This window comes from Chinchilla lanigera, unplaced genomic scaffold, assembly GCF_000276665.1.
Source record: "Chinchilla lanigera isolate Chin_1 unplaced genomic scaffold, ChiLan1.0 scaffold00180, whole genome shotgun sequence".
Taxonomy (NCBI): Eukaryota; Metazoa; Chordata; class Mammalia; order Rodentia; family Chinchillidae; genus Chinchilla; species Chinchilla lanigera.
Window position 1 is genome coordinate 501,560 of NW_004955581.1, and position 23,668 is coordinate 525,227.

At 57.3% G+C, this 23,668-nt stretch overlaps 1 protein-coding gene across 4 annotated transcripts in view; it reads right to left on the reverse strand.

Annotated features, from left to right (window-relative positions):
- Positions 1-23,612, reverse strand: part of Snap47 (synaptosomal-associated protein, 47kDa) — a 39,085-nt gene extending 15,473 nt beyond the window's left edge. The window contains exons 1-4 of one of the 4 annotated variants that reach the window (XM_005414247.2): positions 23,524-23,612; positions 12,372-13,061; positions 5,272-5,726; positions 682-794 (exon numbers count right to left, since the gene is read on the reverse strand). In XM_005414247.2, the coding sequence (XP_005414304.1) occupies positions 682-794; positions 5,272-5,726; positions 12,372-12,871 (1,068 nt within the window). In that variant the 5' untranslated portion in view covers positions 12,872-13,061; positions 23,524-23,612. The other 3 variants (XM_013509740.1, XM_005414246.2, XM_013509738.1) reach the window with 3 other exon arrangements.
- Between the last annotated feature and the right edge of the window lie 56 nt (positions 23,613-23,668).

Sequence of the window (23,668 nt, forward strand, 5' to 3'; positions counted from 1 at the left end):
ACCTGGACACATGACACGTGCGGGGCCAGCGCCGAGCTGGGCACCCCCGCGTGTCTGGGCTGAGCGCGGGTGGGCGGGTAGGTCTTATCAGGAGGACGGGGTACTCCCTGAGACACAGGAGGGACCACTCTTCTTTTCAAAGTGAGAAAAGCATTATTTTTTTTTTAACCACTGTTACCTTTTAAAGGTACATATAGAAATATCTGCAAATGAAATGTTATAATGGCCAGGTACTGCTTCAAAACTATGAGAGGAGAGAAAGGCGTTACACTGTCAGCAAGACTACAGGAAGACGAATTAAAAACATACATGCGCAACAAGGAAACAGATTTCCTGGGGAAAAGGGGGAGCCTTCTTTGGAACACGGCTCTGAGCAAGCCAGCGAACACTGAACAGTGCGTGCACAGGCACGAGCACAAACAGGCACGAGCACGCACACGTATGCGCACGCGCACACACATGCACAGAGCACACAGGCACACGCGGGACACACACGCGGTGTACATGCGGTCTATGCATAATCTTCAGCCTGTGCGCACACACGTACGCAGGCCACTTCTGCCTGCTGAGTGCTTCACGTCTGCAGCACAACGCTCGAGCAGGCAGTTCTTCCTGTTCTCCTCCAGGGCTGGGGACCACGTATGTGTCCCCACCCCCAGTGAGAGGCAGGCCAGGCCTTACCTGTGTCAGCTGCTGGGCATCCCCCTCAGAAAGCAGCGGCTGGGCCCTCTGCAGCTGTGGCTGCCCGCCCTCCGGGCCTCCTGCGGGCGCGGCACAGCCCATGAGCCCGGATGCTGGAACGGAAAGCTGAGGTCAGCGGCGATGTCTTTCAGAAGGCGAAAACCACACACAAGTGCTCGGAACTCCACAGGGCAGTCGAGCCAGCTGCGGTGCTGGCCAGGCCGTGGGTCCCACGCAGGCCCACACCCGCCTGAGTGTGTAGCACTGTGGACCCCAGAGCTAACTCCGTCTTCCGAAAGAGCAGCCCTTCATCCAGCAGAGGTCAACTCTGTGCGAGAGAGAAAAACCAAAGATGTGGAGCACAAAACCTCAGAACTGTTGGACTGTGGCGAAAGGTCCATAAAATGCATCACCAGGAAACTGCGGGGAGGGCTGAGCTGCTCCACAGAGCACTGTGGTTCGGAGAGCACAGGAAATGGCCAGCCTTGGGCCAAGCTCCGCCGCGTGTGCACCCGGCTGCTGTGGGCTGAGTTGCAGCCGCCCGGGCAGACAGGCTTGGAGGGGCTGGGTATCTCCGAGGCTCAGGGCTGCCCGTGGGCCTCGGCCTCTCCGAACGCCTGCACACGGGTTGGCTGCATCCAGGACAGGGCAGGCTGCGGAGGGTACCAACTGTGTGGTGAGGTTCCTGGTGGCCACGGTGGGGTACCACCTTTCCAGTACCTAGAGAGCAGCTCCACGACACCCCCAGTCCTGGCTCTTTCCCATAACGAGGGGAGCAGTGGCCAGTGTACAGGCCAGGCAGTGAGGAAACAAAGCGCTGAGCCTCCAGGGCCTCTTTCCTGGGCCACGGGATGCAATACTGCGGCTTGCAGGCCCTGATGGACACACCGGGAAGGGGAGCGCTGCTCCCAAGTGAGGGCAAAGGTCGAGCTGGTCAGCACACAGCCATGCTAACCACCCGGCTGCTGCCCTGCCTTGCCCAGGAAAGAGGCTGGGCACACACCACCCCGCGGGCTCCTGACCTCCTGCAGCCGACCCTCACAGGCCACTTCCTGTCCCGGTCCAGGACATCTGCATGTGGGCAGGATGAGGAGGGCAGGAGAGCCTGGGGGCAGGGAGGCCCTTTGGCACCACACCCACTCTGTGCCTCTTGGCTTCTGAGCCTGCCCTCACAGGAAACGACCTTGGGACCCACCTCTGGGACCACTGCTCTCCTCTACGGTTCTCGAAAAGCACCTGGCTGCGGCTGACTGACTCCGGGCCTCTGGTCTCTGTGCAGTGCTGGTGCTGCAGCTCCCTGCACAGCCCTCCTGCTCACCACAGGACAGCGGCCTGGCGCAAGATGCTGGCTAGGCATGAAGGGTGCGTGCTGCAGCGGTCAAGACGAGCAAGGTGGGACCCTGTCGTGCACGCCCGCTCCAGGCGTGGGCCGCAGCAGCCCCCGTGCTGGCCCATGACTCCCAACTCCTTGCATGTCCTCGGCGGTCCCTCACGGGGACCCGTGGCTCCAGCATGGGCTCTGGGGAGCTACAGGACAGGGACGCCTTCTGCCTGTGCACCTCCGCAGCCGGGGCTCTGCACACAGCCAGACGTTACTTCTCACCACGGAGGCTGGGGCTGGGCTGCTTTCCACATCTGCCAGGGGCCAGGACACAGGACGCCACAGGCCCCGCCACTCACAGCCAGCTGTGGCTTGGTCTCGGGCATTAGGAGATGTCTGAGGAGAACCGTCACGACGTCACCCCCCAGGAAGGAGACCGGGGAGCACACTGAGCAGAGAACCCTGGCAGGCAGTGGGGTGCTGGCCCAGGGAGGGCCGTGTGCTGCAGGGACCGCCTGCTGTGCTTGCCCACGCCTCACTGGGCCCCACCCGCAGCAGTGCCTGGGCACCGGGAGCCGAGGACACGTGACCGCTCGCCTGCCCACGTGGGAAGGGCAGCACGGGAGGCCGAGGCTGGACGCAGCCGTGGGTGCGTTCCCAGTGTGGGAAGAATGTACCTGAGTGGCTCCCTCTCGGCGGCCTCCTGGCCAGGCAGGCACCCCACCACCCCAGCGTGGCGCCTGACTCCACAGGGCACGGGGTGGGGCCCAGGACACCACTGGGTCAGCACCAAACATCCCGGGCCAGAAGACCCCGAACCTCAGGACGTTCTGAGAACCCGCTTGGTGAAAAGCCCTGCGCAGGAAGCCTGGCCTCCTCACAGTGTCAGCACCACTGTGCACAGTCACTCTCGGGCCACGTGCAGAGGCGCACGTGGAACAGGGCCTCTGCTCAGATCGGGGCCCCGTCCCCCAGACATCCCACCGTCTAACCCCACACCAGTGTCCACACGCATCCCTACGAGCGCAGCCCCTCTCCTGTGAGTCGGAGCCCCCCCACAGGTCTGAGGTGCTGGGCAGAGCTCGGGTGGCCTGCAGTGACCCCCACAGCTCCGTCCATGCCCGGCCTCCGGGCCGCTCCTGCTGCAGAGACCCGCTCCCGCCGAGGCCTCCTCTGCGGCCTGTGTGGCCTGCAGGTGTGGTGACACTGCCCCCGTGTGGCCACAGTGGATCCCTAGGTCTGCGCCCGCTCCAACTCCAGACAGCACAGAGGGCCAGCGACGCAGCGAGGCGCAGACCTGCACCAGGCTGTGGCCATCAGTGTGCCCTCCCGAGCACCCAGGACCTGAAGGCCATCACGCCACCTCCCACACATGGCCACGCAAAGGCTGAGCCCCAAGCCCGTGAGCTGCAAGGCATGTCCCCTTGGAAACACGGACAGCAGGCAACTGTGCTCTGGAAGCTGAAGCAGGAGGATCACAGTTTCGAGCCCGGCCTGCATAATGCAGCGACTTAACAAGGGCCGGAGACTTAGCTCAGTGTGAGACGCAAAAGTGAAAATCACAAAGACAGACCCTCCCGTCGGGTGTGGGAGGTGTCCCGCCAGGAGGCAAAGGCAGCAGGGAAAGCTGTGTCCTACCCTGGGCGTGCCCCACACAAACACAGGGACGGGAGGCCTGCTCCTGTCCCTCAGGAGGGAGGACCTTGGGCCCGGATCCCATGTGCCACACAGGACAGGGCAGCACGCCCCTGAGAACAAGGCCCACGAAGGGACTTGCCGGAGGAAGAGGGTCCCGGTGAGGTCAGAGGGGTCCTGGGCTGAGGCATCGCCATGGGACAACACCTGGACACAGAGCACAGGAGCCAGGACAAGCGCCCCCTCCGACGGGAGGGGACATGGCCCTCCCGCAGCACAGACCACCGTGGGACCTGACCCTCACTCGACACGGCACAGGGGCGGTGTCCCAGTCCTCACAGCCGCCTGCCCTCGGTCACCTGTGGCCGTCCCTGCTCAGCCTCACCACGTGGAGAGGCTCCTCCTCCCCACCCTTCCCAGGCCAACTCCACTTCCGGCCTTCCTTGGCCTGGGTTTGCCCTCCACGCTGGGCCAGGCGTCTCCTCTGACTTGGCCTGGCCACTGCGTTCCTCAAAGAGAGTGCTGGGTGCCACTGCAGGTCACACCATCTCCCTTACTCCCCTCTGTCCTCATCTCTTCCTGACCCCTGCTCGCGCCCTAATCCAGGGTGCGGTAGGCCACGGCACACACAACTGCACCTGGGGCCGGGTCCTGTGGACGTGACGCTGCACACGGCCCCACGCGCAGGCCCGGAGAGTGAACGAGCGCTCCCAAAGCCACGAGCCCCAACACACAGAGCTCGGTGGCTAGACAGGTCCAGCCGGCGCCAGGGCAGGGGACATGGCAGAGCCGCTGGGAGGGGCGGCTCCTCAGAAGGGTGAGGGGAGACTGGCCAGGGAGGCCTGGCGTGTCTTGCTGCGTGGCATCGCAGAACCCTGTGCTGTGTCCTGGACACAGAGTGTGTCCACAGGGCTCAGCACTGGCCGCGTCCTGGAGAATGACACGGAAGGCCACGGGACAGAGAGGACCTCGAGCGGTCCTCAGGTCACGGTCCGGGTGATGGATGCCGTTGAGGGGAGGAGCGGGCCTGGTCCCCATGCTGGCTTCCGGGTTGCAGCGTGCTCTTGGCTGTGGCTCTTCCCGAGGCCGCCCAATCTCCAGGCTTGCGCCCTTGCCCTCGCCCCCGGCTCCCAGTACTGTTGTACCTGGCAGCACACCAGACTGCTGGACCCTTTCTGACTGGCTTCCATGGAGGCAATGAGCTCAGACGGAGCCAAGGTTAAGTTCCTCTGGCCCTGCGGGACCCAGCTCCAGCCCACACGGCCGGGCCTGTGGCCGAGGCAGCACAGGTGACAGGGACAGGTGCAGGGGCCAAACTGCTCACCTTAGCGTGAGCCAAGAAGCAAAAGGAGGTGGAAGATGGGGCCCCTCGGGGCAGGCCCCGCCCCCAGTGACCTTAGGACCTCCCATGAGGCCCCTCTCCTGAGGGTCCTCTGGCCTCCCTTGAGCTCCACCCTGGGACCAAGCGACCAAGCCAGCTGCACAGGGGCCTCTGGGGACACTAAGCACCCAACCACACAAAGACACAGTCCGACCGCCCGCGTGCGTCCAGCGTGGACACGCAAGGAGCGGCCACCTGTACGCTGCAGCCCGGCGCCTCCTCTCAGAAGTCTGCACACAGCCCCGCTGCTCACCTGCGGGTCCTGAGCTCGAAAGTCCCGCGGCGTCTCCCAGCAGCTCGACCTTCTCGCTGAACTGCACCTCTAAAACGGGGATGACCTCTGGCATCCTGGCTGACAGCAGGCGGAAAGCCACGTCGGGCTTCCCGATGCAGCGCTGGCGCACGCTCACTTCGTAGGGCGAGTGGACCCTCACGCTGTCCACCTCTCCCCTCCGGAACCTGTGCAGGAGCGTGGCGTTGGAGTCATGGATTTCCAGCGCAGACACCAGGACAGTGAGCTGTCCAGGCTGGGTGTGAGACTCTGCTCTCCCAGAGACCACCGCGGGGACTTGGATCACAACCCCTTCCTTCCCACAGGGCTCACTGGTAGCCACAGGGGCAATTTCCCTGGGCTTTGCTTCTTCTGGCGTCTTCCACAGCTTGGAGCTGAAGGGCCACCAGGACGGAGACTCCAGTTCCGTCAGCAATCTGAAAGAGCAAAGAAAAGGCCTGAGCCAGCCGGTTAAAGAGAGACGCCTTTTGGGTTTTGGAAGACTGGGTCAGCCTTTTCGGATGTTCCATCTTACGGCCAGTCCTCCCTAGGGGCCTGTCCAGCGGACACAGCAGGGCTGTCACCTGCCCATCTGGGCGTACAAGCAGAGAATCAAGGCAGGGCAGGCACTGGCTGCAGGAGCCCAGCGAACAGCAGGGTGGCCGAGCACACACACCCAGCGGCAGTGCTGCTCTCCATGCGGCACGCGGCTGCGCCTGGGGAACTCGACTGACCTCAGGCTCTCCATAGCTGGATGTGGACATGTCCTATGTCTACACTGGCTGGCAGGGCAGGAGATCCCTGTGGCCATCATATACCTAAAGTGCAGCCAGTGCAACTGAGGAACTGCATTCTTAGTTCAGTTTCAGCTACCAGGCCGGCCAGCACAACTCCAAAGGGATCACCAACACCTCCCAGAGACATGTCTGGTTGAGTTAACAAAGGAGACAAATGAAGGCAGGACAAGAGAGCAAAGGTCAAATGGAACAGACAGGAAGCAAGTAGCAAGAGGGTAGACTGACGCTGACCCACGTTTGATGTTCATATTTCACGGACATGGACTAGACACTCCAGACAAAAGGCAGTGTCAGCCTGAAGAGACAAGATCCAACTGTGGCTTGCTTACCAGACATTCTGGACACTATGAAAACGCAGTACATGGGAAGCAAGGGATTGCACACAGATGCACTACACATCATGCCAAAACCCAGGGAGTGCTACCGGGGCACTGCACGGTCATAAGAGAATCCACCCAACAGAAAGACTTAACAACAGTAAACATGCAAGCACTTAATAACAGAACTTTAAGATTCACCAAGCAAAAAATTGACAAAAGTAAACAGAGAGCATCAGAAGGCTGAGGCAGAAGAATTGCTGTGAGTTTGAGGCCAGCCTGAACTGCGTAGTAAAACCCCGTCTCAAAAACACAAAACACAAACACACACACACCAGAAAAGCAGATGGCCACAGGTACAGACCTGAACACATTTCTCTCAATGATTAACAAAATAGCAAGACCTAAAGCAGCTCCCTCAGTGGCAGTTGCAGAAACATCAGCCAACAGCGCCGAGTGTGCAGTACCCCAGCTGCACAAAAACATTCCCCAAGAAAGACAGTGCTGAGTCCCAACAGTGCTCAGTCCACGAAGAAACGAGAGAAGTCAGGAGCTACAGGACAGCGACCAAACCCTCCAGTGGAAGCAACCACGTACTTAAGTAGTTCCTAGACCCCGAAAGAGCAAAAAGGACGTTAGAAAACTCTAAAGTAAATGAAAATACAATATCCAAAAATGGCAAGAAAACAGGGTAGATACTGGAGAGGAAAGTATAGGTTTCAGTGTGTTCTCATGAAAATTTCATAAAAAAAGGTTTAAAACCAGTGATCTATGCTGGGGCAGGGACACGGCTCGCTGGTACAGCACTTGCTTTGCTGGCATGTATAAGGCCCTGCTTCCATCCCAGCACCACACACACACCCATCCTAGAGCAAATTAGCCTCAGAGGAAATGACACGCAGAAACTAACAAAACTGAAAACAAAAAGTGAAGCACTACCGAAGCCAAATTTGGTTTTTTGAAGTAATTTTTAAAAAGTTAAACTATTACTAACAAGAAATGATCAAGGAAAAAAAGAGACACTACAAATTACCAATATTGGGAATGAGGAAAGACTTCATTACCACAAAGCCTAAAAGTCTTACATAGCCGGGCGTGGTGGCGCACGCCTGTAATCCCAGCACTCGAGAGGCTGAGGCAGGAGGATCATTGCAAATTCGAGACCAGACTGGGATACAAAGTGAATTTAAGGCCAGCCTAAACTGTATAGTGAGACCCTGTCTCAAAAAGACAAAAAAAAAAATCTTAGAGATTATCTTCAACATCAATAAACTCATCAATTTACACGAAATGGAAAAGTCACTTGAAAAACCCAACTTTTCTAAAAGTTAAGAACATGAACTGCTTTATAAATAAACAACCTGTAGCGGAAGATCTCACCAGAGAGAAAACTGTGGTCCAGGTTTTCTGCCTCCACTGGCAAATTCCATAAGGAAGAAGGAATAGTGACGGTGCTAAAACCCTTTCATAGGACGTAAAAGCTGCGCAGATCACACTAGGTGTGCTAGCACACACCTATAATCCCAGCACTCTGGGTGGCTGAGGCAAGAGAATCACAAGTTCAAGTCTAGCCTGGGCAGTTTAGAGACTTAGCAAAAACACTCAGAATAAAAAAGGACCTCGGAAGTAGCTCAGTGAGTTCAATCCCTAATACTGCAAAACGAACAAAAAGCAACAAAAACAAAAACCAACTGAGCAGATTTCTAAACCACTCAATCTTCCAGCGCATTCCTCAAGTATGATGTTGTGAAATATACTTGGCTGTATGTTTCAGCTCTCGAAGCTCTGGGCTCTGGGGACACAGGTCTTTGGTGTGCTGATGAGCCCCCCACTGCCCAGCAGCCCTGGGTGCTTCAGCACGGGCTGACACGGAAAGACCAAGGCAGGGTCCCGGGGCTGGGACTCCCCACCCTACCCTGCCTCCAGGGGGGCAGAGGGGCTGAGCGTCCAGCCAGTCTAGGGCCTAGCGACTGAGTCAGTTCTGCCTGCGTCACGAAGCCTCCAAAAACCCAAGGCCAGGGCTCAGGGACTCCTGGGATCTGCACACGGGGAGGGCGGGGCCCAGGGAGGGCAGGAAGCCCAGCCTCCCCATACCTGCCCTGTACACCTCCTCCTCTGCAGCCTGGTACTGTCCTGATGAGAGACCAGGAACTGAGCAAGGTCCCCTGCCCCAGACCCTGTGCCCAGGGAGCAAGTCCATCCAACCCCAGGAGAGGTTGAGGGAACCCCGCTTTACGGCCAGCCGAGGAGGAAGTCAGAATCCCAGGTGAGGCAGCCTGGGCTTCTGGTGGCACCTGAGGTGGGGGCCGCGCTGGGATGGAGCCCCACCTGTGGGCGGTGCAGTCTGCAGGCAGGTAGTGTGGGGCAGAGCAGGATTAGAACCCTCTGGTGGATAAACCCCACTCACTGGTGTCAGTGCCTGCCGTTCGGGGAGAGTGCGGGAGAAGCTGAATTTGGTCTGTTTTTCTATGCAGCTTGGACGCTGGGTTTCACAGACTTTAGAGTAACCGCTGGGAGTGCTAAAGAAGGAAAGGCAACCTATTTCAATGAAGTGAGCGTGGTGATAGTGATGGGTTAAAGAGACAGAAACTACACTAGAAGAGCCAAAGGAAAATCTCGAAGCAAAAAGTGCAACAGAAACGAGAGCTTCATCAGGCAAAGGAAGAGTCGCAGTGTACGGATGGAGGTATGGACAGCACAGCTTGAAGGTCAGGACAACGGTGAGGGGGAAGACAGGTGGACGACCGAGGCCTCGCACCCCAAGAAACCGGTGAGCTGCTCATGTTTCATGAGACACAAGGGCGCCCAAGAGTCCACGCGTGGCCAGCAGTGACACAGAGCTGCGTGTGGCCCACCGGGGAGCTGGACGGCCTGTCCCCTCCTGTGCCAGGGCCTGAGGCCACGTGGGTCAACGCAGTCTTGTGAATCAGTACCCCAAGTGGCCAGGGGACAAAGGAAAATCACCTGCCACGAGAACCAGGAAAACCCTGACCTGGTGGAGGACAACAACAGCATCGGCCAAACCCAAGATGCGGTGGCCGGCGAAACTCTCGACAAGGGTTTTCACAGAGCCGGCATCAGAAGGCTTCTCCAAGCCACGAAGCACCGGCTTGGGACAAACCATCGAGGGCCACCCGCGGCGCACGCAGTGCAGCTTGCGCTGCTCCCCGGCACCACGCCCAGGTGGCTGTCACCGTGGCCTCTGGCAGTCAGACGGCTCTACATCTTCAGGGCATGCTGATGTTTCCGTGTCATCTGCATCCCACAGCGATCTCCTCAAGATGCTCGGTTCTCTGTCGTCTCGAGCATCTTACCGTTCCAGTGTGATGGGAACAATTGGAATCCCTCCTTCTAGCCATCCTGAGCCAGGTGACACAGCACGACGCCCCGTCATTTCCTGCGTGCAGCAACTCAGCCTGCGCTCCTCCCAGCTGCCAGCCTGGGTGCCTGCTACCTATCTCCCAGCCCCTGGGACCACCCCCACACCTCCCAGGCTCAGCCACTCTGGATTCCAGGTTCGAGTGAAATCACACAGCCTGGTCCTTCTGGCCCACCCGTGATGGTGCTATGTTCAGCAGCTTCCTCCCTGGCTGAACTGTCTACCTGTATACCACCTCTTTACCCACTCGTGACACGGCCTCAGCCACCAGCTTCAGAGGCCCCCTCGGCCCCCTCTGGCAGCAACTTGTTGCCACCCAGCCCTGGCACGCGGGGAGCCAACTGCTCCCACAGTGCCTGGGATGCCAGCGGAGGCCCAGCTCCTGCTGCATTTCTGAGCCACGCCTCTGCAGGCTGCCAGGCCCTCCTGCTGTGGCACAGGAGCCGGGCCCTCGGGGAGCGAGCGGGAACAGGTCTCTCGGGAGGAACCACGCTGCCATCCACACCCAGGGCTCTGGCTGCCCTGCCCTGTGGCAGAAGGTGCTGCCACTCGATCTTGCCCAGTGTGGGCCCCTCCTGGCTCAAGCTGTTAGATCCCTTCCTGAGCAGAGTGCCGAACCAGGGCCGGAACCTCCGAGCTGGGCCACTGCAGTCCCCGAGTCCCTGTGGCCGAGCCAGCTTCCCAATGCTGCCACCACAACCCCTGGGCCTCGGCGTCCTTTCCTGAGCATTCTCCAGACCCTGCTGCACGCTACGCAAGAGCATGCACCCCTGTGCTGTGTCTCTCAGGCCTGCTGCACCCAAGTCTGGTGACACGCCGGGTTCTGAGGACAGGTTCCTGACGTCCTGCAAGGCAGCAGGCCTAGGCCAGGCCCACAGCCCCTGGCAGAGCAGGGCCGTTCGCAGACGGGGCAAGGGCTGCTTCCACTGGCAAAGGAGACCACATGGACCTCCGTGACCACTCAGCTTATACATCAGGTACAGTAAGGATCAAGGGCAGCAACAAATAAATACAGGGCGATTCCAACAACGCAGCAGAATGAAGGCCGTGGGTGTGGTCTCGGAGGCGCTTCACAGCTTCTCTTTGGCCTGTCTACATTGCTGGCATCCCTGTGCTTGCGTGCTGGGACCGTGCCAAGTAAAACCGAGGCCAGCTGAGCACAGGCACCGTGACGCCCGAGCGGCAGCGCAGGTCTCACGTCCACAGCGCAGCCGTGCGGGCTGCGCGGCTCTGCTCTGGGCGGGAGCACGCCGCCAGGTGGCACGGCACCACGCTGCTCACAGCCACTCGCTCGCTAAGGGGCTTGCGCAGGGGTTTCTGGACCGCACCTCGGTGCTCGACCTACCCTGAGGGGAGCAGAGCCGTGAGTGGGGGGGGGACTGCTGTAACTGTAAACATAAAAGCGGCTCCCTTTCCTTGAATCCTTCCTCGCTTTTTTCTTTTTTTGTGGCACTGGGGATTGAACTCGAGGATTCAGACATGCGAGGCAAGCACTCTACCACGGAGCTAACTCCCCAACCCTCTGTAAAGTTGAGACAGAGTTTTGCTGAGTTGTTCAGGCTGGTCTTGAACTTGCATTTCTCCTGCTTCAGCCTCCCAAGTAACTGGGATGACAGGCAGACACCACTGTTCCTGAGGGAAAGAATCTACTTCAACACTAATGTTTAAGCAATATGCACAGAAACTTAAAATGAGTCTGAGCTTGGTGTGCTGAAGAGAACCATCTAAAGGACATGCTTTTAAGAAGAGTGGTGGGAGGTTATCACCAAGGGGCAAGCCAATACTTCATTACCCGAGCGCGGAGCGAAGAGATGACCCCAGAGCAAACACCCTCGCCGGGGAGACCAGCCAGGTGAGCAGCGGCCAGCAACGGGGGCTGCAAAGCTGACCACAGTGGCCTCTATGAGCAGGTTTGGCACAGGGACAGTGCAGGGCAGCTGTCTGGGAGGCCAGCCAGGCCCGGTGTCCCCTGAGCACTGTGATACCACATCTCCCATCCTTGAAGGCAGCGGGCTCCAAAGAGCAGATCCTCTTTACCAAGCCCAGGCAGGCCCGGGTCCCTGCCAGCAGGAGACACCGACCTCTGACCTGAGGTCCCATCCACAGTCAGCACGGTAGCCCCCACCACACAGGGAGCACGGGACAGGGCAAAAGAAAAATTTAACAAGTGTAAAGCAGAATAAAAATAAAGGCACAAAGCAAAAGAAGAGGGAATATGTAAGAAAACCTTTAAAAGATCACAGACATATAAAAAGGGAGCTCTGCACAGACTGTGCTTCTGAAAATGTGGCAGAGAAATAATATGGGATTAACTCCCACTTTGAGGGACAAACCCTGAGCTCCACAAGGTCCACCATAAACGCATCTGGAAACGTACAGGAAAACTGAGACACAGCACAGATTGTCACAAGAGGGAACGCATGTCACCAGCAGGAGCCACCCGCTTCCAACAGCTCAGCTCATCACATGGATGCACGCCCAGCCTCAGAGACCCTCAGCACACAGCCTGTCCCCACACGGGCGCAGGCCAGCCTCAGGGTGTGCACCCCTCTCCCCTTGAGCGGGGACAGCAGGCCTCGGGTTGCCCACCTGTCAGCCACATCCAGGTCTGACTCCATCTTCTCCAGGCCCTTCATGACACTGTCCAACTGCTCGCCCTGGTGGTGCAGGACCTTGGCTGTGTCTTCCAGGCGCCTCTGGGAGCTGGTCATCAGCCCAATCAGCTCCTGCCCTCTCGCTGGGGTGGAGGAGGCCAGCTCTGTGGCCGTGCCCTGCCGGGACAGCAGCAGTTCCCTCCAGAAGTGCTCCACGACGCTGAAGACCACATTGCGGCTGGGCCGCAGGGAGCTGAACCAGTGCTTGAGGTGGCCTCTCTCGAGGATGGTGATGGCGCTGAAGATGAAGTGCGAGGTTTCCTTCCGGATCTCCACGACGCTGGCGAGGGGCAAGCCCACGAGCACCTCTCCAGCCCTGTCCGCTGTGAACTTCAGCGTGCGGGGCGTCAAGGACAGTCTCCCAGGGACCCATCGCTTCTCAAGGGCCAAGTAGTAGGAGCAGGACCAGGAGTGGACGCAGACATCGCGGCTCATCTGCCTTGGGTCTGCTGTGCCACGCTGAGGCCACACATACACCTCTGAGGGAGAAGAGACAGGTAGCGGGCAGTCAAGCCAGAAACCGGACCCACGGTGCTTGGACTAGAGACACAAGGAAAACGGCCGGGAAACCGCAGCAGTCCTGGAGGCTCTTCTTAGCGGCAGCGGGATGAAGCCAATTCCTGCCCTGCAAAGGAGGAGAGGGCAGGGTGGAACGGGCTGAAATCAGAACCAAGACCCCAGGTCCAGACCTGTACCCACTCCCTCTGTCACCCCAACATGGAGCTTCTGTCCTGCTGCCCACTGGGCGTGTCCTGAAGGCCCGCTCCCGGGGCCAGACTAGCAGCTCATCCTCAGGCCCTTTCCACAGGAAGGAGAAATACAGTGTTTCCCAGGCAGGTAGAAATGGAGGGAATTCACCACCACCACGTCCACCCTGTAAGAAACGTCCAGAGTACTCCTGCGCTAAGAACAAGAGGATGATCGGCACCATGCTGAAGTCATGCCATGCACAAGGCTCACGAGCAAAGCACACACACAAGAGCGAGGACAATCAAACCATGTGTGACAGAAAATCTCCAAACCACAGAGACAATGAGTGACGAGACAGAACAACAACAAAACCAAAACAATTAGAAGACAACAATAAAGAATAAGAATAGATTCACAGGTATCAACAAAAACCCTGCGTGTGAACTGATTTAAATCACCAATCAAAAGAAAAGGACTGGCTGAATAGATAAAAACTGTACGCCGCCCACCACCAACTTACTTTATTGGTAAACACACGTGGATCGGGAAAAAGTATACCCTAGAAATGGAACCAAAGTGAGCAGGACCAGCTGCCACTCACATAAAGCACATTTTAGATAAAAAGCGCACAGGAGATGGGGGAAAGGACATAAAAAGAATTAACACGTGTTACATACATGTACCAACTCTACACAGGGAATGCAGTCATCGTGTACCGCAAACGTTCTAATGAAAATTTAAAATAAAAGCAAATTGAAAAAATAAAGAGAAGTTAATTACACAATGATAAAAAGATCAGTTCTGCAAAAGACCACCCAAAGACATAAGGCAGAATCACTAGATCCAGCAGGAGAGATAAACTCCAGGATAATAACAGTTGAGGACTTTACCACCCCACTTTCATCAATGGACAGATCATCCAAAGAGAAAAATCAACAAAGACACATCTGGATTGAAAATGGACCTAACAGACATTGACAGAAATTTCATTCAACAGCAACGGAACACACATTCTTCTCAGTAACATGTGGAACATTCTCCAGGATAGGTCATATATAATAGGACACAAACCAACCATCAGAACATTTTTAAAAATTTAAATCATATCATATATCTCCTCAGACCTCAAATAAAATTAGAAATCCACAAGAACAGAGGAAAAGAACAAGAATGGAGGAAAATATAGAACTATATGGAAATTGAACAACATATTCCTAAATGACCAATGGGTAATTGAAGAAGTTTAAGGAAAAATAAAAAAATTTTTGAAACAAAGAAAAATGACCACAAAACATTAAAATCTCTGAGAGAGAGTATACGCAGTACTAAGGGGGAAGGTTACTGTAGTAAATGCATGTTCCCCAAAACAGAACGAAGCTAGCTGTGGTGCTGCACGCTTGGAATCCCAGCTACTTGGGAACTGAGGCAAGAGGAGTTTAGGGTATAGGCCAGCCTGCAACTTAGTGAGGCCCTCTCTCAAAATAAAAAACAAAAAGGGGTGAGCCGCAGGTAGTTTACAGCAAACCAAACTGAAAATTAGGAGAGGGAAAAAATAAGTAACAAGGATCAGAGCAGAAATACATAAAATCAAAACTAAAATCACCTGCCATGTCCAATACAAATGATCAGTGAAGCAAAGAATTGGCTTATTAAAAAGACAAAATTAGCAAACTTTTAGATGGACTAATCAAGGAAAAAGACAGAGGAGCCAAATAAACTCAGAGATGAGAAAGACGTTACAACTGGTACCACAGAAATAAAAAGGTATCATAAGAAATTATGAAAACATTTCTTTAAAATGTAAGAAAAGAAGCTATTATGAACAATTATATCTAACAAATTAGAAAACTGAATAGTGGACAAGTCCTGGACATATACAACGTACTAAAAGTGAACTGAAAAGAAACAGAAAATCTAAACAGACTAAGAACGAGCAACAAGGCTGAAGCAGTAATTAGGTCTCCTGCCTATAAAGCATCTAGGACCTGATAGCATTTGGCTGAATTGCCTTTTTTTTTTTTTGGTGCTGGGAATCAAACTCAGGACCTTGCACTTGCCAGGCAGGCGCTGTAACTACTGAGGTGTATCCCTGGCCCATTTGGCTGAATTCTACAAAACATCTCAGAGCGATTCCAATCCTTAAACTATTTCAAGCAGCGGGCATTAGACTAGGAGGGACTTGGAAAGGAGAGAATAAGGGGCATCAAGAAAATGCGACAGAGGAAGTCGCTCTGGCTCTTGATAGGCCAGGGAATTACTGCACGACGCAGCCCAGGGTATACTCCGGCGCAGCGAAAGGAGAACCGAACCAGGAGAACCCGACCCAGGGGAAGGGCGGCCCTGCGCCGGCAGCGCTTACTCGCGTACAGCACCGCGCACTGCATGCACGTGCTGAACTACCGCAAACACGCCCACGAGTCTCAATTCCGGAAACGCGCTTCCTAATCCAAGTACCATCGTAAGTACTTGGTGCGTCCCAAGAAACTCACAGTGCAGGAGCGCCGCAGACGCCGTACGGCACGCTCAGTCACAGGACTGGCCGCTCGCGTTTGCAGCCTCTCCGGGTGGCATCCAGATGTGGGTGGGGCCGCCAGAGAATGGCACGCTCGGTACAAGTTCCAAGGCTGTGGCTACCGTGCTGTCTCTCACAGCAGCCGCTTTGACACTGTCCAGTGTACCTCTTTTCCTACTCAGCCCAAACTCGCTCTGCAGAGCGTTTCTCCTACCTTTACTAAAGGTAAAAACAGAGTGCCAGGTTACAGCAAAACGACCACTTCTTTGTCAAATAAAAATAAACTCAACTTCCCTGATGCCCTCTTCAAGCACTTCCCAGCACAACCCGGCCTTCCTTCTGACCACCGAGGCAAAGGCAGGCCCACCTGCCTGCTGCCGTGCACGGATCCACCGCCTTCAGTCACTCCTGTAGTCACAAGGTCACAGTTCTGCCTGAGATCGGGACAAGCCCAAAGGGCACTGCCTTCCCAGGGATGAGAATGTCGTCGTCATTACAGAATAAAATCGGATGTGAGTGATAGTGATAAACATGTCAGGGCTGGAGGGATAACCCAGGTCGAGGAGGAAAACTGGGACCCATGGGAGCCTGAGCCAAGCCTAAGAATCTGACCTTGCCCAGACCAAGGGAAAGCACCACAGTAAAAACAAACAAAACACCTCGCACTCTCATGGTGAGACAGCCAGGAAGTTTACGCCTGATGTCACTGGAAAGCAGGGAGATTTTCTCAGCTGTGGCAGACACCGTGCTTCCAGAGAAGGGTTGTCTTTCTGAGAGGGCTTGGCAGGTGAGCCCGCACCGAGTTCCTCATCAGCACACTCCTCGGGGTCACGCTGAGGCCCAAGCGAGGGGAGAAGCCTGTCCAATGGGGCAGTGTCTCCCTGTGAACTCCGGAGACTGGTCCCTGAAATGGGAACCACCTGAGCCCTGTGCCGCCATGCCTTGTGAGCAAGGGCCGGGGACTTCAGTGGCCACAGGCGAAGGCACCTGAGGCACATGCGTGACCCTCAATAATCGGTGGAATCTGCGTGTCAGAATCAGGGGGTGGTGCCCACTTCAGCTCAGCCACGGACTGCAAAGTTTCAGGCCCGGGTGGAAGGTAAAGAGGCCCAGGCAGGGCACTCGCCACCCCGTAGGCAGCCTTGGCCTGGCCCAACCGAACAAAGCTTCCCACCTCAGTCACACCCGCACAGGCCAGGGGCAGTGTGGATTGGACTGACAGCTGGTGGGCAATCTGGAACAGCCAGCTGAACTGAGTCAGCGTGGTGCTGGGTGTGGAAGACCCACTTGAGGACTGCTGCCACCAGCATAAAAGGAGAACTGAAGGGGAAGCTGTGTGCTGCTGATTCTCCTGAAACTTTTCATGCTGGCTTTCCTGATATGAACGTCGCTGTTCTCATCACTGGAGGAGCTCAGGTCCTCACTGTTGCTGAGGGTGGCTGTGGTTCTCTTGGGGGGGGGGAGGGCTCTGGTCCTTACCTTGAACATCGCTTCCCGGTTCCAGTGCAGATCCCTCAGCCTGCTAGCACAGATCCTTCATCCCGCTGGCACAGACTTTCTAGTTTTCACCACTGACCTTTGGGCCTTCCCGGTGCAGATCCTTGAAACAGACTTGTGTGAGTCATTGTTGTGGGCTGTAGGCCTCCAGGTGGACTTGGGGGGGTGGGCACTGTCACGGGCTCTAGGTCTCCAGCTGGACTCACGCAGGACATTGCCATGGGACCCAGGCCCTCAGCTGGGTTCTTTGGGTCTGCAGCGTGTGGGCAGATCTCCCGCATTCTTTTGCGTTTGACTCTTTGGGTGACTAATATAAAATTATCCTATGGATTATGTGTCCTGTATTAAGTTGTTTCCCTTGCAAACTCTGACTACAACAGGCAGGAATAGGGGGTTCAGTATTGAGGTACATGTAGGAAAACAACTCATACTCACTTTCTCTCATTATAACATCACTATCCAAATCGCCATGACAACATATGCGCGGGGTCTGTCACCCCACAGCCAGCAATCAGTGCTGCAGGGGTCACCAGCTGGTGTCTTCTAATCCAACCCTGCTGACACCGCCTGCACAGGTGGGGTGTGCACCTGCCTGCAGACTGCACCGTCCACAGGTGGGGCTCTGGCCCAGCATGGCCCTTAACTCAGATGCCACCACAAGCCCAGGCTGCCTCACCTGGGATTCTGACCTTGGCTGGCTATAAAGCGGGGTCCCCTCGACCCCTCCTCACGATGAAGGGACTTGCTCCCCTGGTCACAGGGACTGGGGCAGGGGACCTTGCTCAGTTCCTGGTCTCTCATCAGGACAGTACCAGGCTGCAGAGGAGGAGGTGCACAGGGCAGGTATGGGGAGGCTGGGCTTCCTGCCCTCCCTGGGCCCCGGCTTCCCCGTGTGCAGATCCCAGGAGTCCCTGAGCCCTGGCCTTGGGTTTTTGGAGGCTTGGTGACACGGGCAGGACTGACTCAGTTGCTGGGCCCTGGAGACTGGCTGGACTCTCGGCCCCTCTGCCCCCCTGGAGGCCGGGCGGGATGAGGAGTCCCAGCCCCGGGGCCCTGCCTTGGTCTTTCGGTGTCAGCCCGTGCTGAAGCACCCAGGGCTGCTGGGCAGTGGCGGGCTCATCAGCACACCAAAGACCTGTGTCCCCAGAGTGCAGGACTTTGGGAGCTGTGTGCACCACACACACATTTCACATTAACTGGTAGGAGTGATGGAAGCTGAATTACCAGAACCCCGTGACCGTTCCTGAACACAGAGCTGGGAGTGTTCTGGGAGCACGAGGCGAATGCTGCACAACCCCCCAGGAGTCAGCATACCCAGCACTGCGGATCAGTGAGCTCACACGGTGGTGCCGACTGTAGCTCCCCTGGGTCCACCACAAACTTTATGACTTTGGAAAAGTTACCTCATGCTCTGCACCTCTGTTTACCCTCTGGTAAAATAACTGTTGCGAACGGCACCAGCTCCAAGACCCTCCAACATGAAAGAGGAAAGAACGGGCTGAGAGACGAGAGGAGGTGAGCAGCTGGAACACGGGTCATGACGCTAGGGTACTTTGTGCGAGGAAACTGTCCACGCCCGACAAATTCCAGGGAAGGAGGAGCAGAAATGTGGCCACCACTTTACTTTCCTACCACAGATTTCCAGGGCTCCTTTCCCAGAAAACCAAAGCAAACAGACATTAAGTGGCAGGGCGGAAGTGAGGAAAGATTCCCAGGCATGCACAGCGCCCCGTGTCCTTCCTGCCAGCCGCCCCCGCCTCAGCTGTCACACCGGCCCCACACAGTGTCACTGGTGGGGTCCCTGCTCCCTCGGACGCTGCACCTGCCTCCGGAGCTCGCCATCCTGGCACCACTGTGGCCAGCATCGACCATGTCAGCTCTGCTGCACCAGGCGCTGCAAACCGCTCGTCAAGGCCTGGCCAGCAGACGCCGTACTTCAGGCCTCGCGGCTGCGGGTCTAGCCCATACTCCACTCTGCCATTGCACAGAACACCGAGGGGTACGCGTGGATGTCGCAACAAACCTACACACAGCGACGCGGCGGCCTGGTGTGGCCTGCCAACGCCTCCCTAGGTCACTGCAACAGTTCACAAACCGCTTAGACCACGCGCACAACTCCCTGGCACCATCCACCCTCCCATCATCTGCCTCCGATCTCCCTCACCAACACCTCCACCATCGTTCGTCCCCTGGCATCTCGGGGACCGATGCCCACCTGCTCTAACCTGCTCCAGCATGTGTGACGCGCTGCTCCCCTACCAACACCTGGGAGCCCCTCACAGCCTCAGGCACCAGCGTGTGCATACTTTGCCTAGGGTCCAGGTCACTGGTTCCTCTGCCTGTACCTGCCCGACGGGACGTGGCCCTGCTCCACTGTGGAACCTGTTTTTCCTAGATGACTCAAGAGCACCATGGTACTCAGCGTTCTCTGTGTCCATCCCAATGTACCAAGCTCAGGAACTTTCCAGGCGTCACCTCGGACACCTGGCCGTCTGCTGGGATCTCCACTCCATGCTGGGGCGGTGCTTCCCCCGGCCAGCTCCGCCATGTGCTCCTCCTCTGTCTGGCTCCACTGAACCCACACTCTCCTGGATTTGCTCTTCCTCATCCTCCCAAGCAGCCCTTTAGCAAGTCCTCCACCCACACCTTCTCCAGGCAGGCTGCCAAGCCCCTGGGCCCTGCTCTGACCCCCTATGCTCTACCTGGGACTAGCCAGGGAGCTAGTCCTAAATGGGGCACAGTCACTCTTCTGCCAAAACCCTTCCAGGAGGTGGGCGCAGCTCTGCACAGCCCTGCCTAGTGTGCAGATGTCGGGGTTGAATCCCAGCAAAAACATGAACCACCCTTCCCAGGTACTCTGATAAAGCTCAGCGCCTCCCCAAGCCCCCAGGGCTCTGAAGCCCCGTGTGGGCCCCTCTTCTGCCCACGCAGCACTCCTGGCTGCAGGTTTCCAAAGCGCTGCCACAGCCACGGCCCTCTGCACAGAGAGCACGCACACACTCACGTGGCTGTCCACTCAGAGTGCACAGCTCCCGCACCCCACGGTCACCCGCGCACCCCGCCCCACCCGCCCCTGCTTGGCCCACTCTCTGGCAGCACGTGTCTTGAGTAGTTTCTGGTGCCCGGCTGCCGCAAGCTGGGCAGACCTGGAGACCTCGCTGACGCTGCTCACACGGAGCCCCCTGGCAGTCACAGCAGGGCCCAGGGTCTGAGGGAAGCAGGCCCACGGCCATGTGGCCGGCACACCTGAGCGCCCACGATGGCATCATGTCCCTTCCAGCGTTTCCATCACACGTGTGCCCCCAGTGAGACTCAATAACAAGTAAACACTCTATTTTTAGTGAATTTCCAAAGTAACAGAACCAGCAACACTCTGCACACCTTCCACCTCCTCGACTCCAGAGTGCAGGCAGAACAGAGGGGCAGTGTGCGCGGCGGGGCGGCGCAGGCTTTTTCCATGAGCTGTCCTCCGCCCGCGAGGACCCTTTCCACTCCCTCAGAGACCTGCGCGAACTGCAGCCCCTTCCTGTTGTTTTCCTTGGGGCGCCCCACCCCCTGCCCGCAGGCTCGGGTTTTGTGGGCCTGGTGGGGCCTGAGGATGTGCATCACTGGAGGGTCGTTTGTGCCAGTGCCCCACGACACACCTGTGAGCCAGCCCTCCCTCGGCTCCTCCAACAGCGCCGACACCGACCCAGAGGGCCACCTTGTGGACGCCAGGAGACAAAGCACCCAGTGTCCGGCCAGGAGCTGCGCTTCCCGGTCAGCGGGAGCGCTTGGGTCTGTGCGTCCGGGGAAGTGGGCTCTCTCAGCCTCGGTGCTGCAGGAGTCCTCAGCAGGGCCTATCTGAACTTCAAGCTGTACTGGAAACACAACCTGCCCGTTTCTGCTCTGTGCTCGTGTCACAAGCAGCACAACTGCCTTCTGTGACACCCCAGAAGGGGGTTTCCCTCCATGCAAGCATGCGGTTCAGTAGTGCACACCGGCTGGAGTCAAGCCCGACTCAGCTCTGACACTGCTGCCTGCAGCCAGCACCAGTCCGACAGAACAGACGTGTTTCCATACAGGTACACCACGCTGAGAGGTTGTGTGTGTGTGTGTGTGTGCACGCGTGTGTAAAACACAAATGCAAACTCAGTTTCTCCTATACACTCACAACACACTTCTGACACCAGGCATACGGGAGTTTTCCTCATACGCCAGCAAACAACCCTGCAGGGAATGTCAGCTACATACTCTAGTCCAACTCAACACCTCACAGGTGCCCCCAGTTTACATGCCAGGTGGTACAGCGCAGGCTGCCTCACCTGGGAGTCTGACCTCACCTCAGCTGGTTATTAAGCGGGGTTCCCTCGACCCCTCCTCAGGATGGATGGACTTGCTTCCCTGGGCACAGGGTCTGGGGCAGGGGACCTTGCTCAGTTCCTGGTCTCTCATCAGGACAGTACCAGGCTGCAGATGAGGAGGTGCACAGGGCAGGTATGGGGAGGCTGGGCTTCCTGCCCTCCCTGGGCCCCGCCCTCCCCGTGTGCAGATCCCAGGAGTCCCTGAGCCCTGGCCTTGGGTTTTTGGAGGCTTCGTGACGCAGGCAGAACTGACTCAGTCGCTGGGCTCTGGAGATCGGCTGGACTCTCAGCCCCTCTGCCCTCCTGGAGGCCGGGCGGGATGAGGAGTCTCAACCCTGGGACCCTGCTTTGGTCTTTCCATGTCAGCCCATGCTGAAGCCACTCAGGGCTGCTGGGCAGTGGTGGGCTCATCAGCACCCCAAAGACCTGTGTCCCCAGAGCCCAGGACTTTAGTTGTTTGTCAATACACAGGAGAAAGACCAAATATGTGTTTGACCACATAACATCAGCCTATGTAGGAAAGAAGGCAAGGAGAGACTGGGGAGGAGGAAGGAGAAGGAAATACACACACGTCTGGAAGAACAGGCTCTGTTCCCGAAAACTTTAAAATCCCATCTGTGGGCTGGATTGCGGATGAGCCTCTCCACCTCACCTTTTCTGTACACTCCCATTTCCTACCATGGCCTAGCTCGCAATAAAGAACTGCAAACTGCAACCACAGGAGTTACAGTGAGGCCACCGGGAAGGGCCACAGCATGGCGGTCACACAGCCCCCTGACCAGCACTCTCCTCTGGTCCCTGCCCCCTGCTCAGGCCACACCTACTCTTCTTGGAGCTTGGACTCTCCTAGGACTTTCCCATCCTCCTCATTCTCCCTTTCCTGATCTTCTGTTCCCGTAACAAAGACCAGGCGCTGGGCCTGCAGATACCCAGTGGGTGACTGAGAACAGGCCGAAGCTTGGCATCTGCCTTCCCTTTGTACCCGTCTCCCTCACGACCTCAGCAGTCTGTGTCAGCTCTGTGCTCAGCTCTGTCCACAGGCAGGGCAGTCACCTAAGAAGTGTCTGTCTAAAATCACGTCACCTAAGGTTTATTACCCCTGGTGCACCCAGTTTATCCGGTCTTCCTTCAAGACTAAGAAGCCAGGCATGGTGTGCATGCCTGTAACGCCAGCACTTGAAAGGCTGAGGCAGGAGGATCAAAGCAAGTCTGAGGAGGATCAAAGCAAGTGAGGCCTTGTTTCAAACAAAACAAGACTGAGGACACCAAGAGCGCCTAAAGTAATTCTGGACGGGTAGGGACGTTCAATCGCCAGTTTTTACAACGTCCAGTCCAGATCCCCTGGAGTGAGATTCAGAGTCCTAAACCTAAGCCACCTGAGACTTCAGGAGAAGCAGGGTTGCAGATCACCCCAAGATGAGGTCAGCTCCAATCCCTAACTGGAAGCAGTTACTCCATGACAGGCACTGAGGCTGCCCCAAGCAGGAGCCCTGAGCCCGTGACAAGCCAAACTGCTACCCCAAGTAAAATGATGGGGCTCCCAGGACCAGTGCAGAGATAACCATCGATCGGACGACACTGGATGGACGACCTTCAAGCTACATAAGCCCAAGCCTTGTCTTTGTTCCCCTGGAACCCCAAAATTTGTTTCAGCCTCTGGAAGGCAGACTGGGAGCTGCTCTGCGCTCCCCAGCGCGGCCGCACTGGAGGCCTCTTGCCTGCCCTCCGTCCGCTGCTGTCCCTGACTGGTGTTTGGGCCGGGGCTGAGCCGCTCTGGGGGCCCCTGGGCGCGGGGCTTCGCGCCGACACTGCAGTCGTTCTTCCTGGGTAAGCAGCACATGCTGGGACAGGGCTCCCGCAAACTATCACCCCAGGCCCTCCCTGGGGGACCGCACCGAGCCCGGGGCCCCGACCACCCCCCGGCGCCGCCAGCTCCTCCGACCGCTGTCCCTTGGGCTCGGGAAGGCCAAGGCTCGTGCCCATTACTGCGTCAGCTCTGGCGCGCAGGTTCTCCCGAGGCGCGAGGGGCCAGCGCTCCCGCTCACCTGGGGCCGGAGGCGCGGCCGCGGGCCCTGAACGCAGCCTCCTGACAGCCCGACGCCCCGGACACCCCGAGCCCGGCCGGTCCGGCGCGACGTGCGCGCTCAGGCAGCCGCTCCTGCGCCTGCGCAGACACTGGCGGTGCACCGG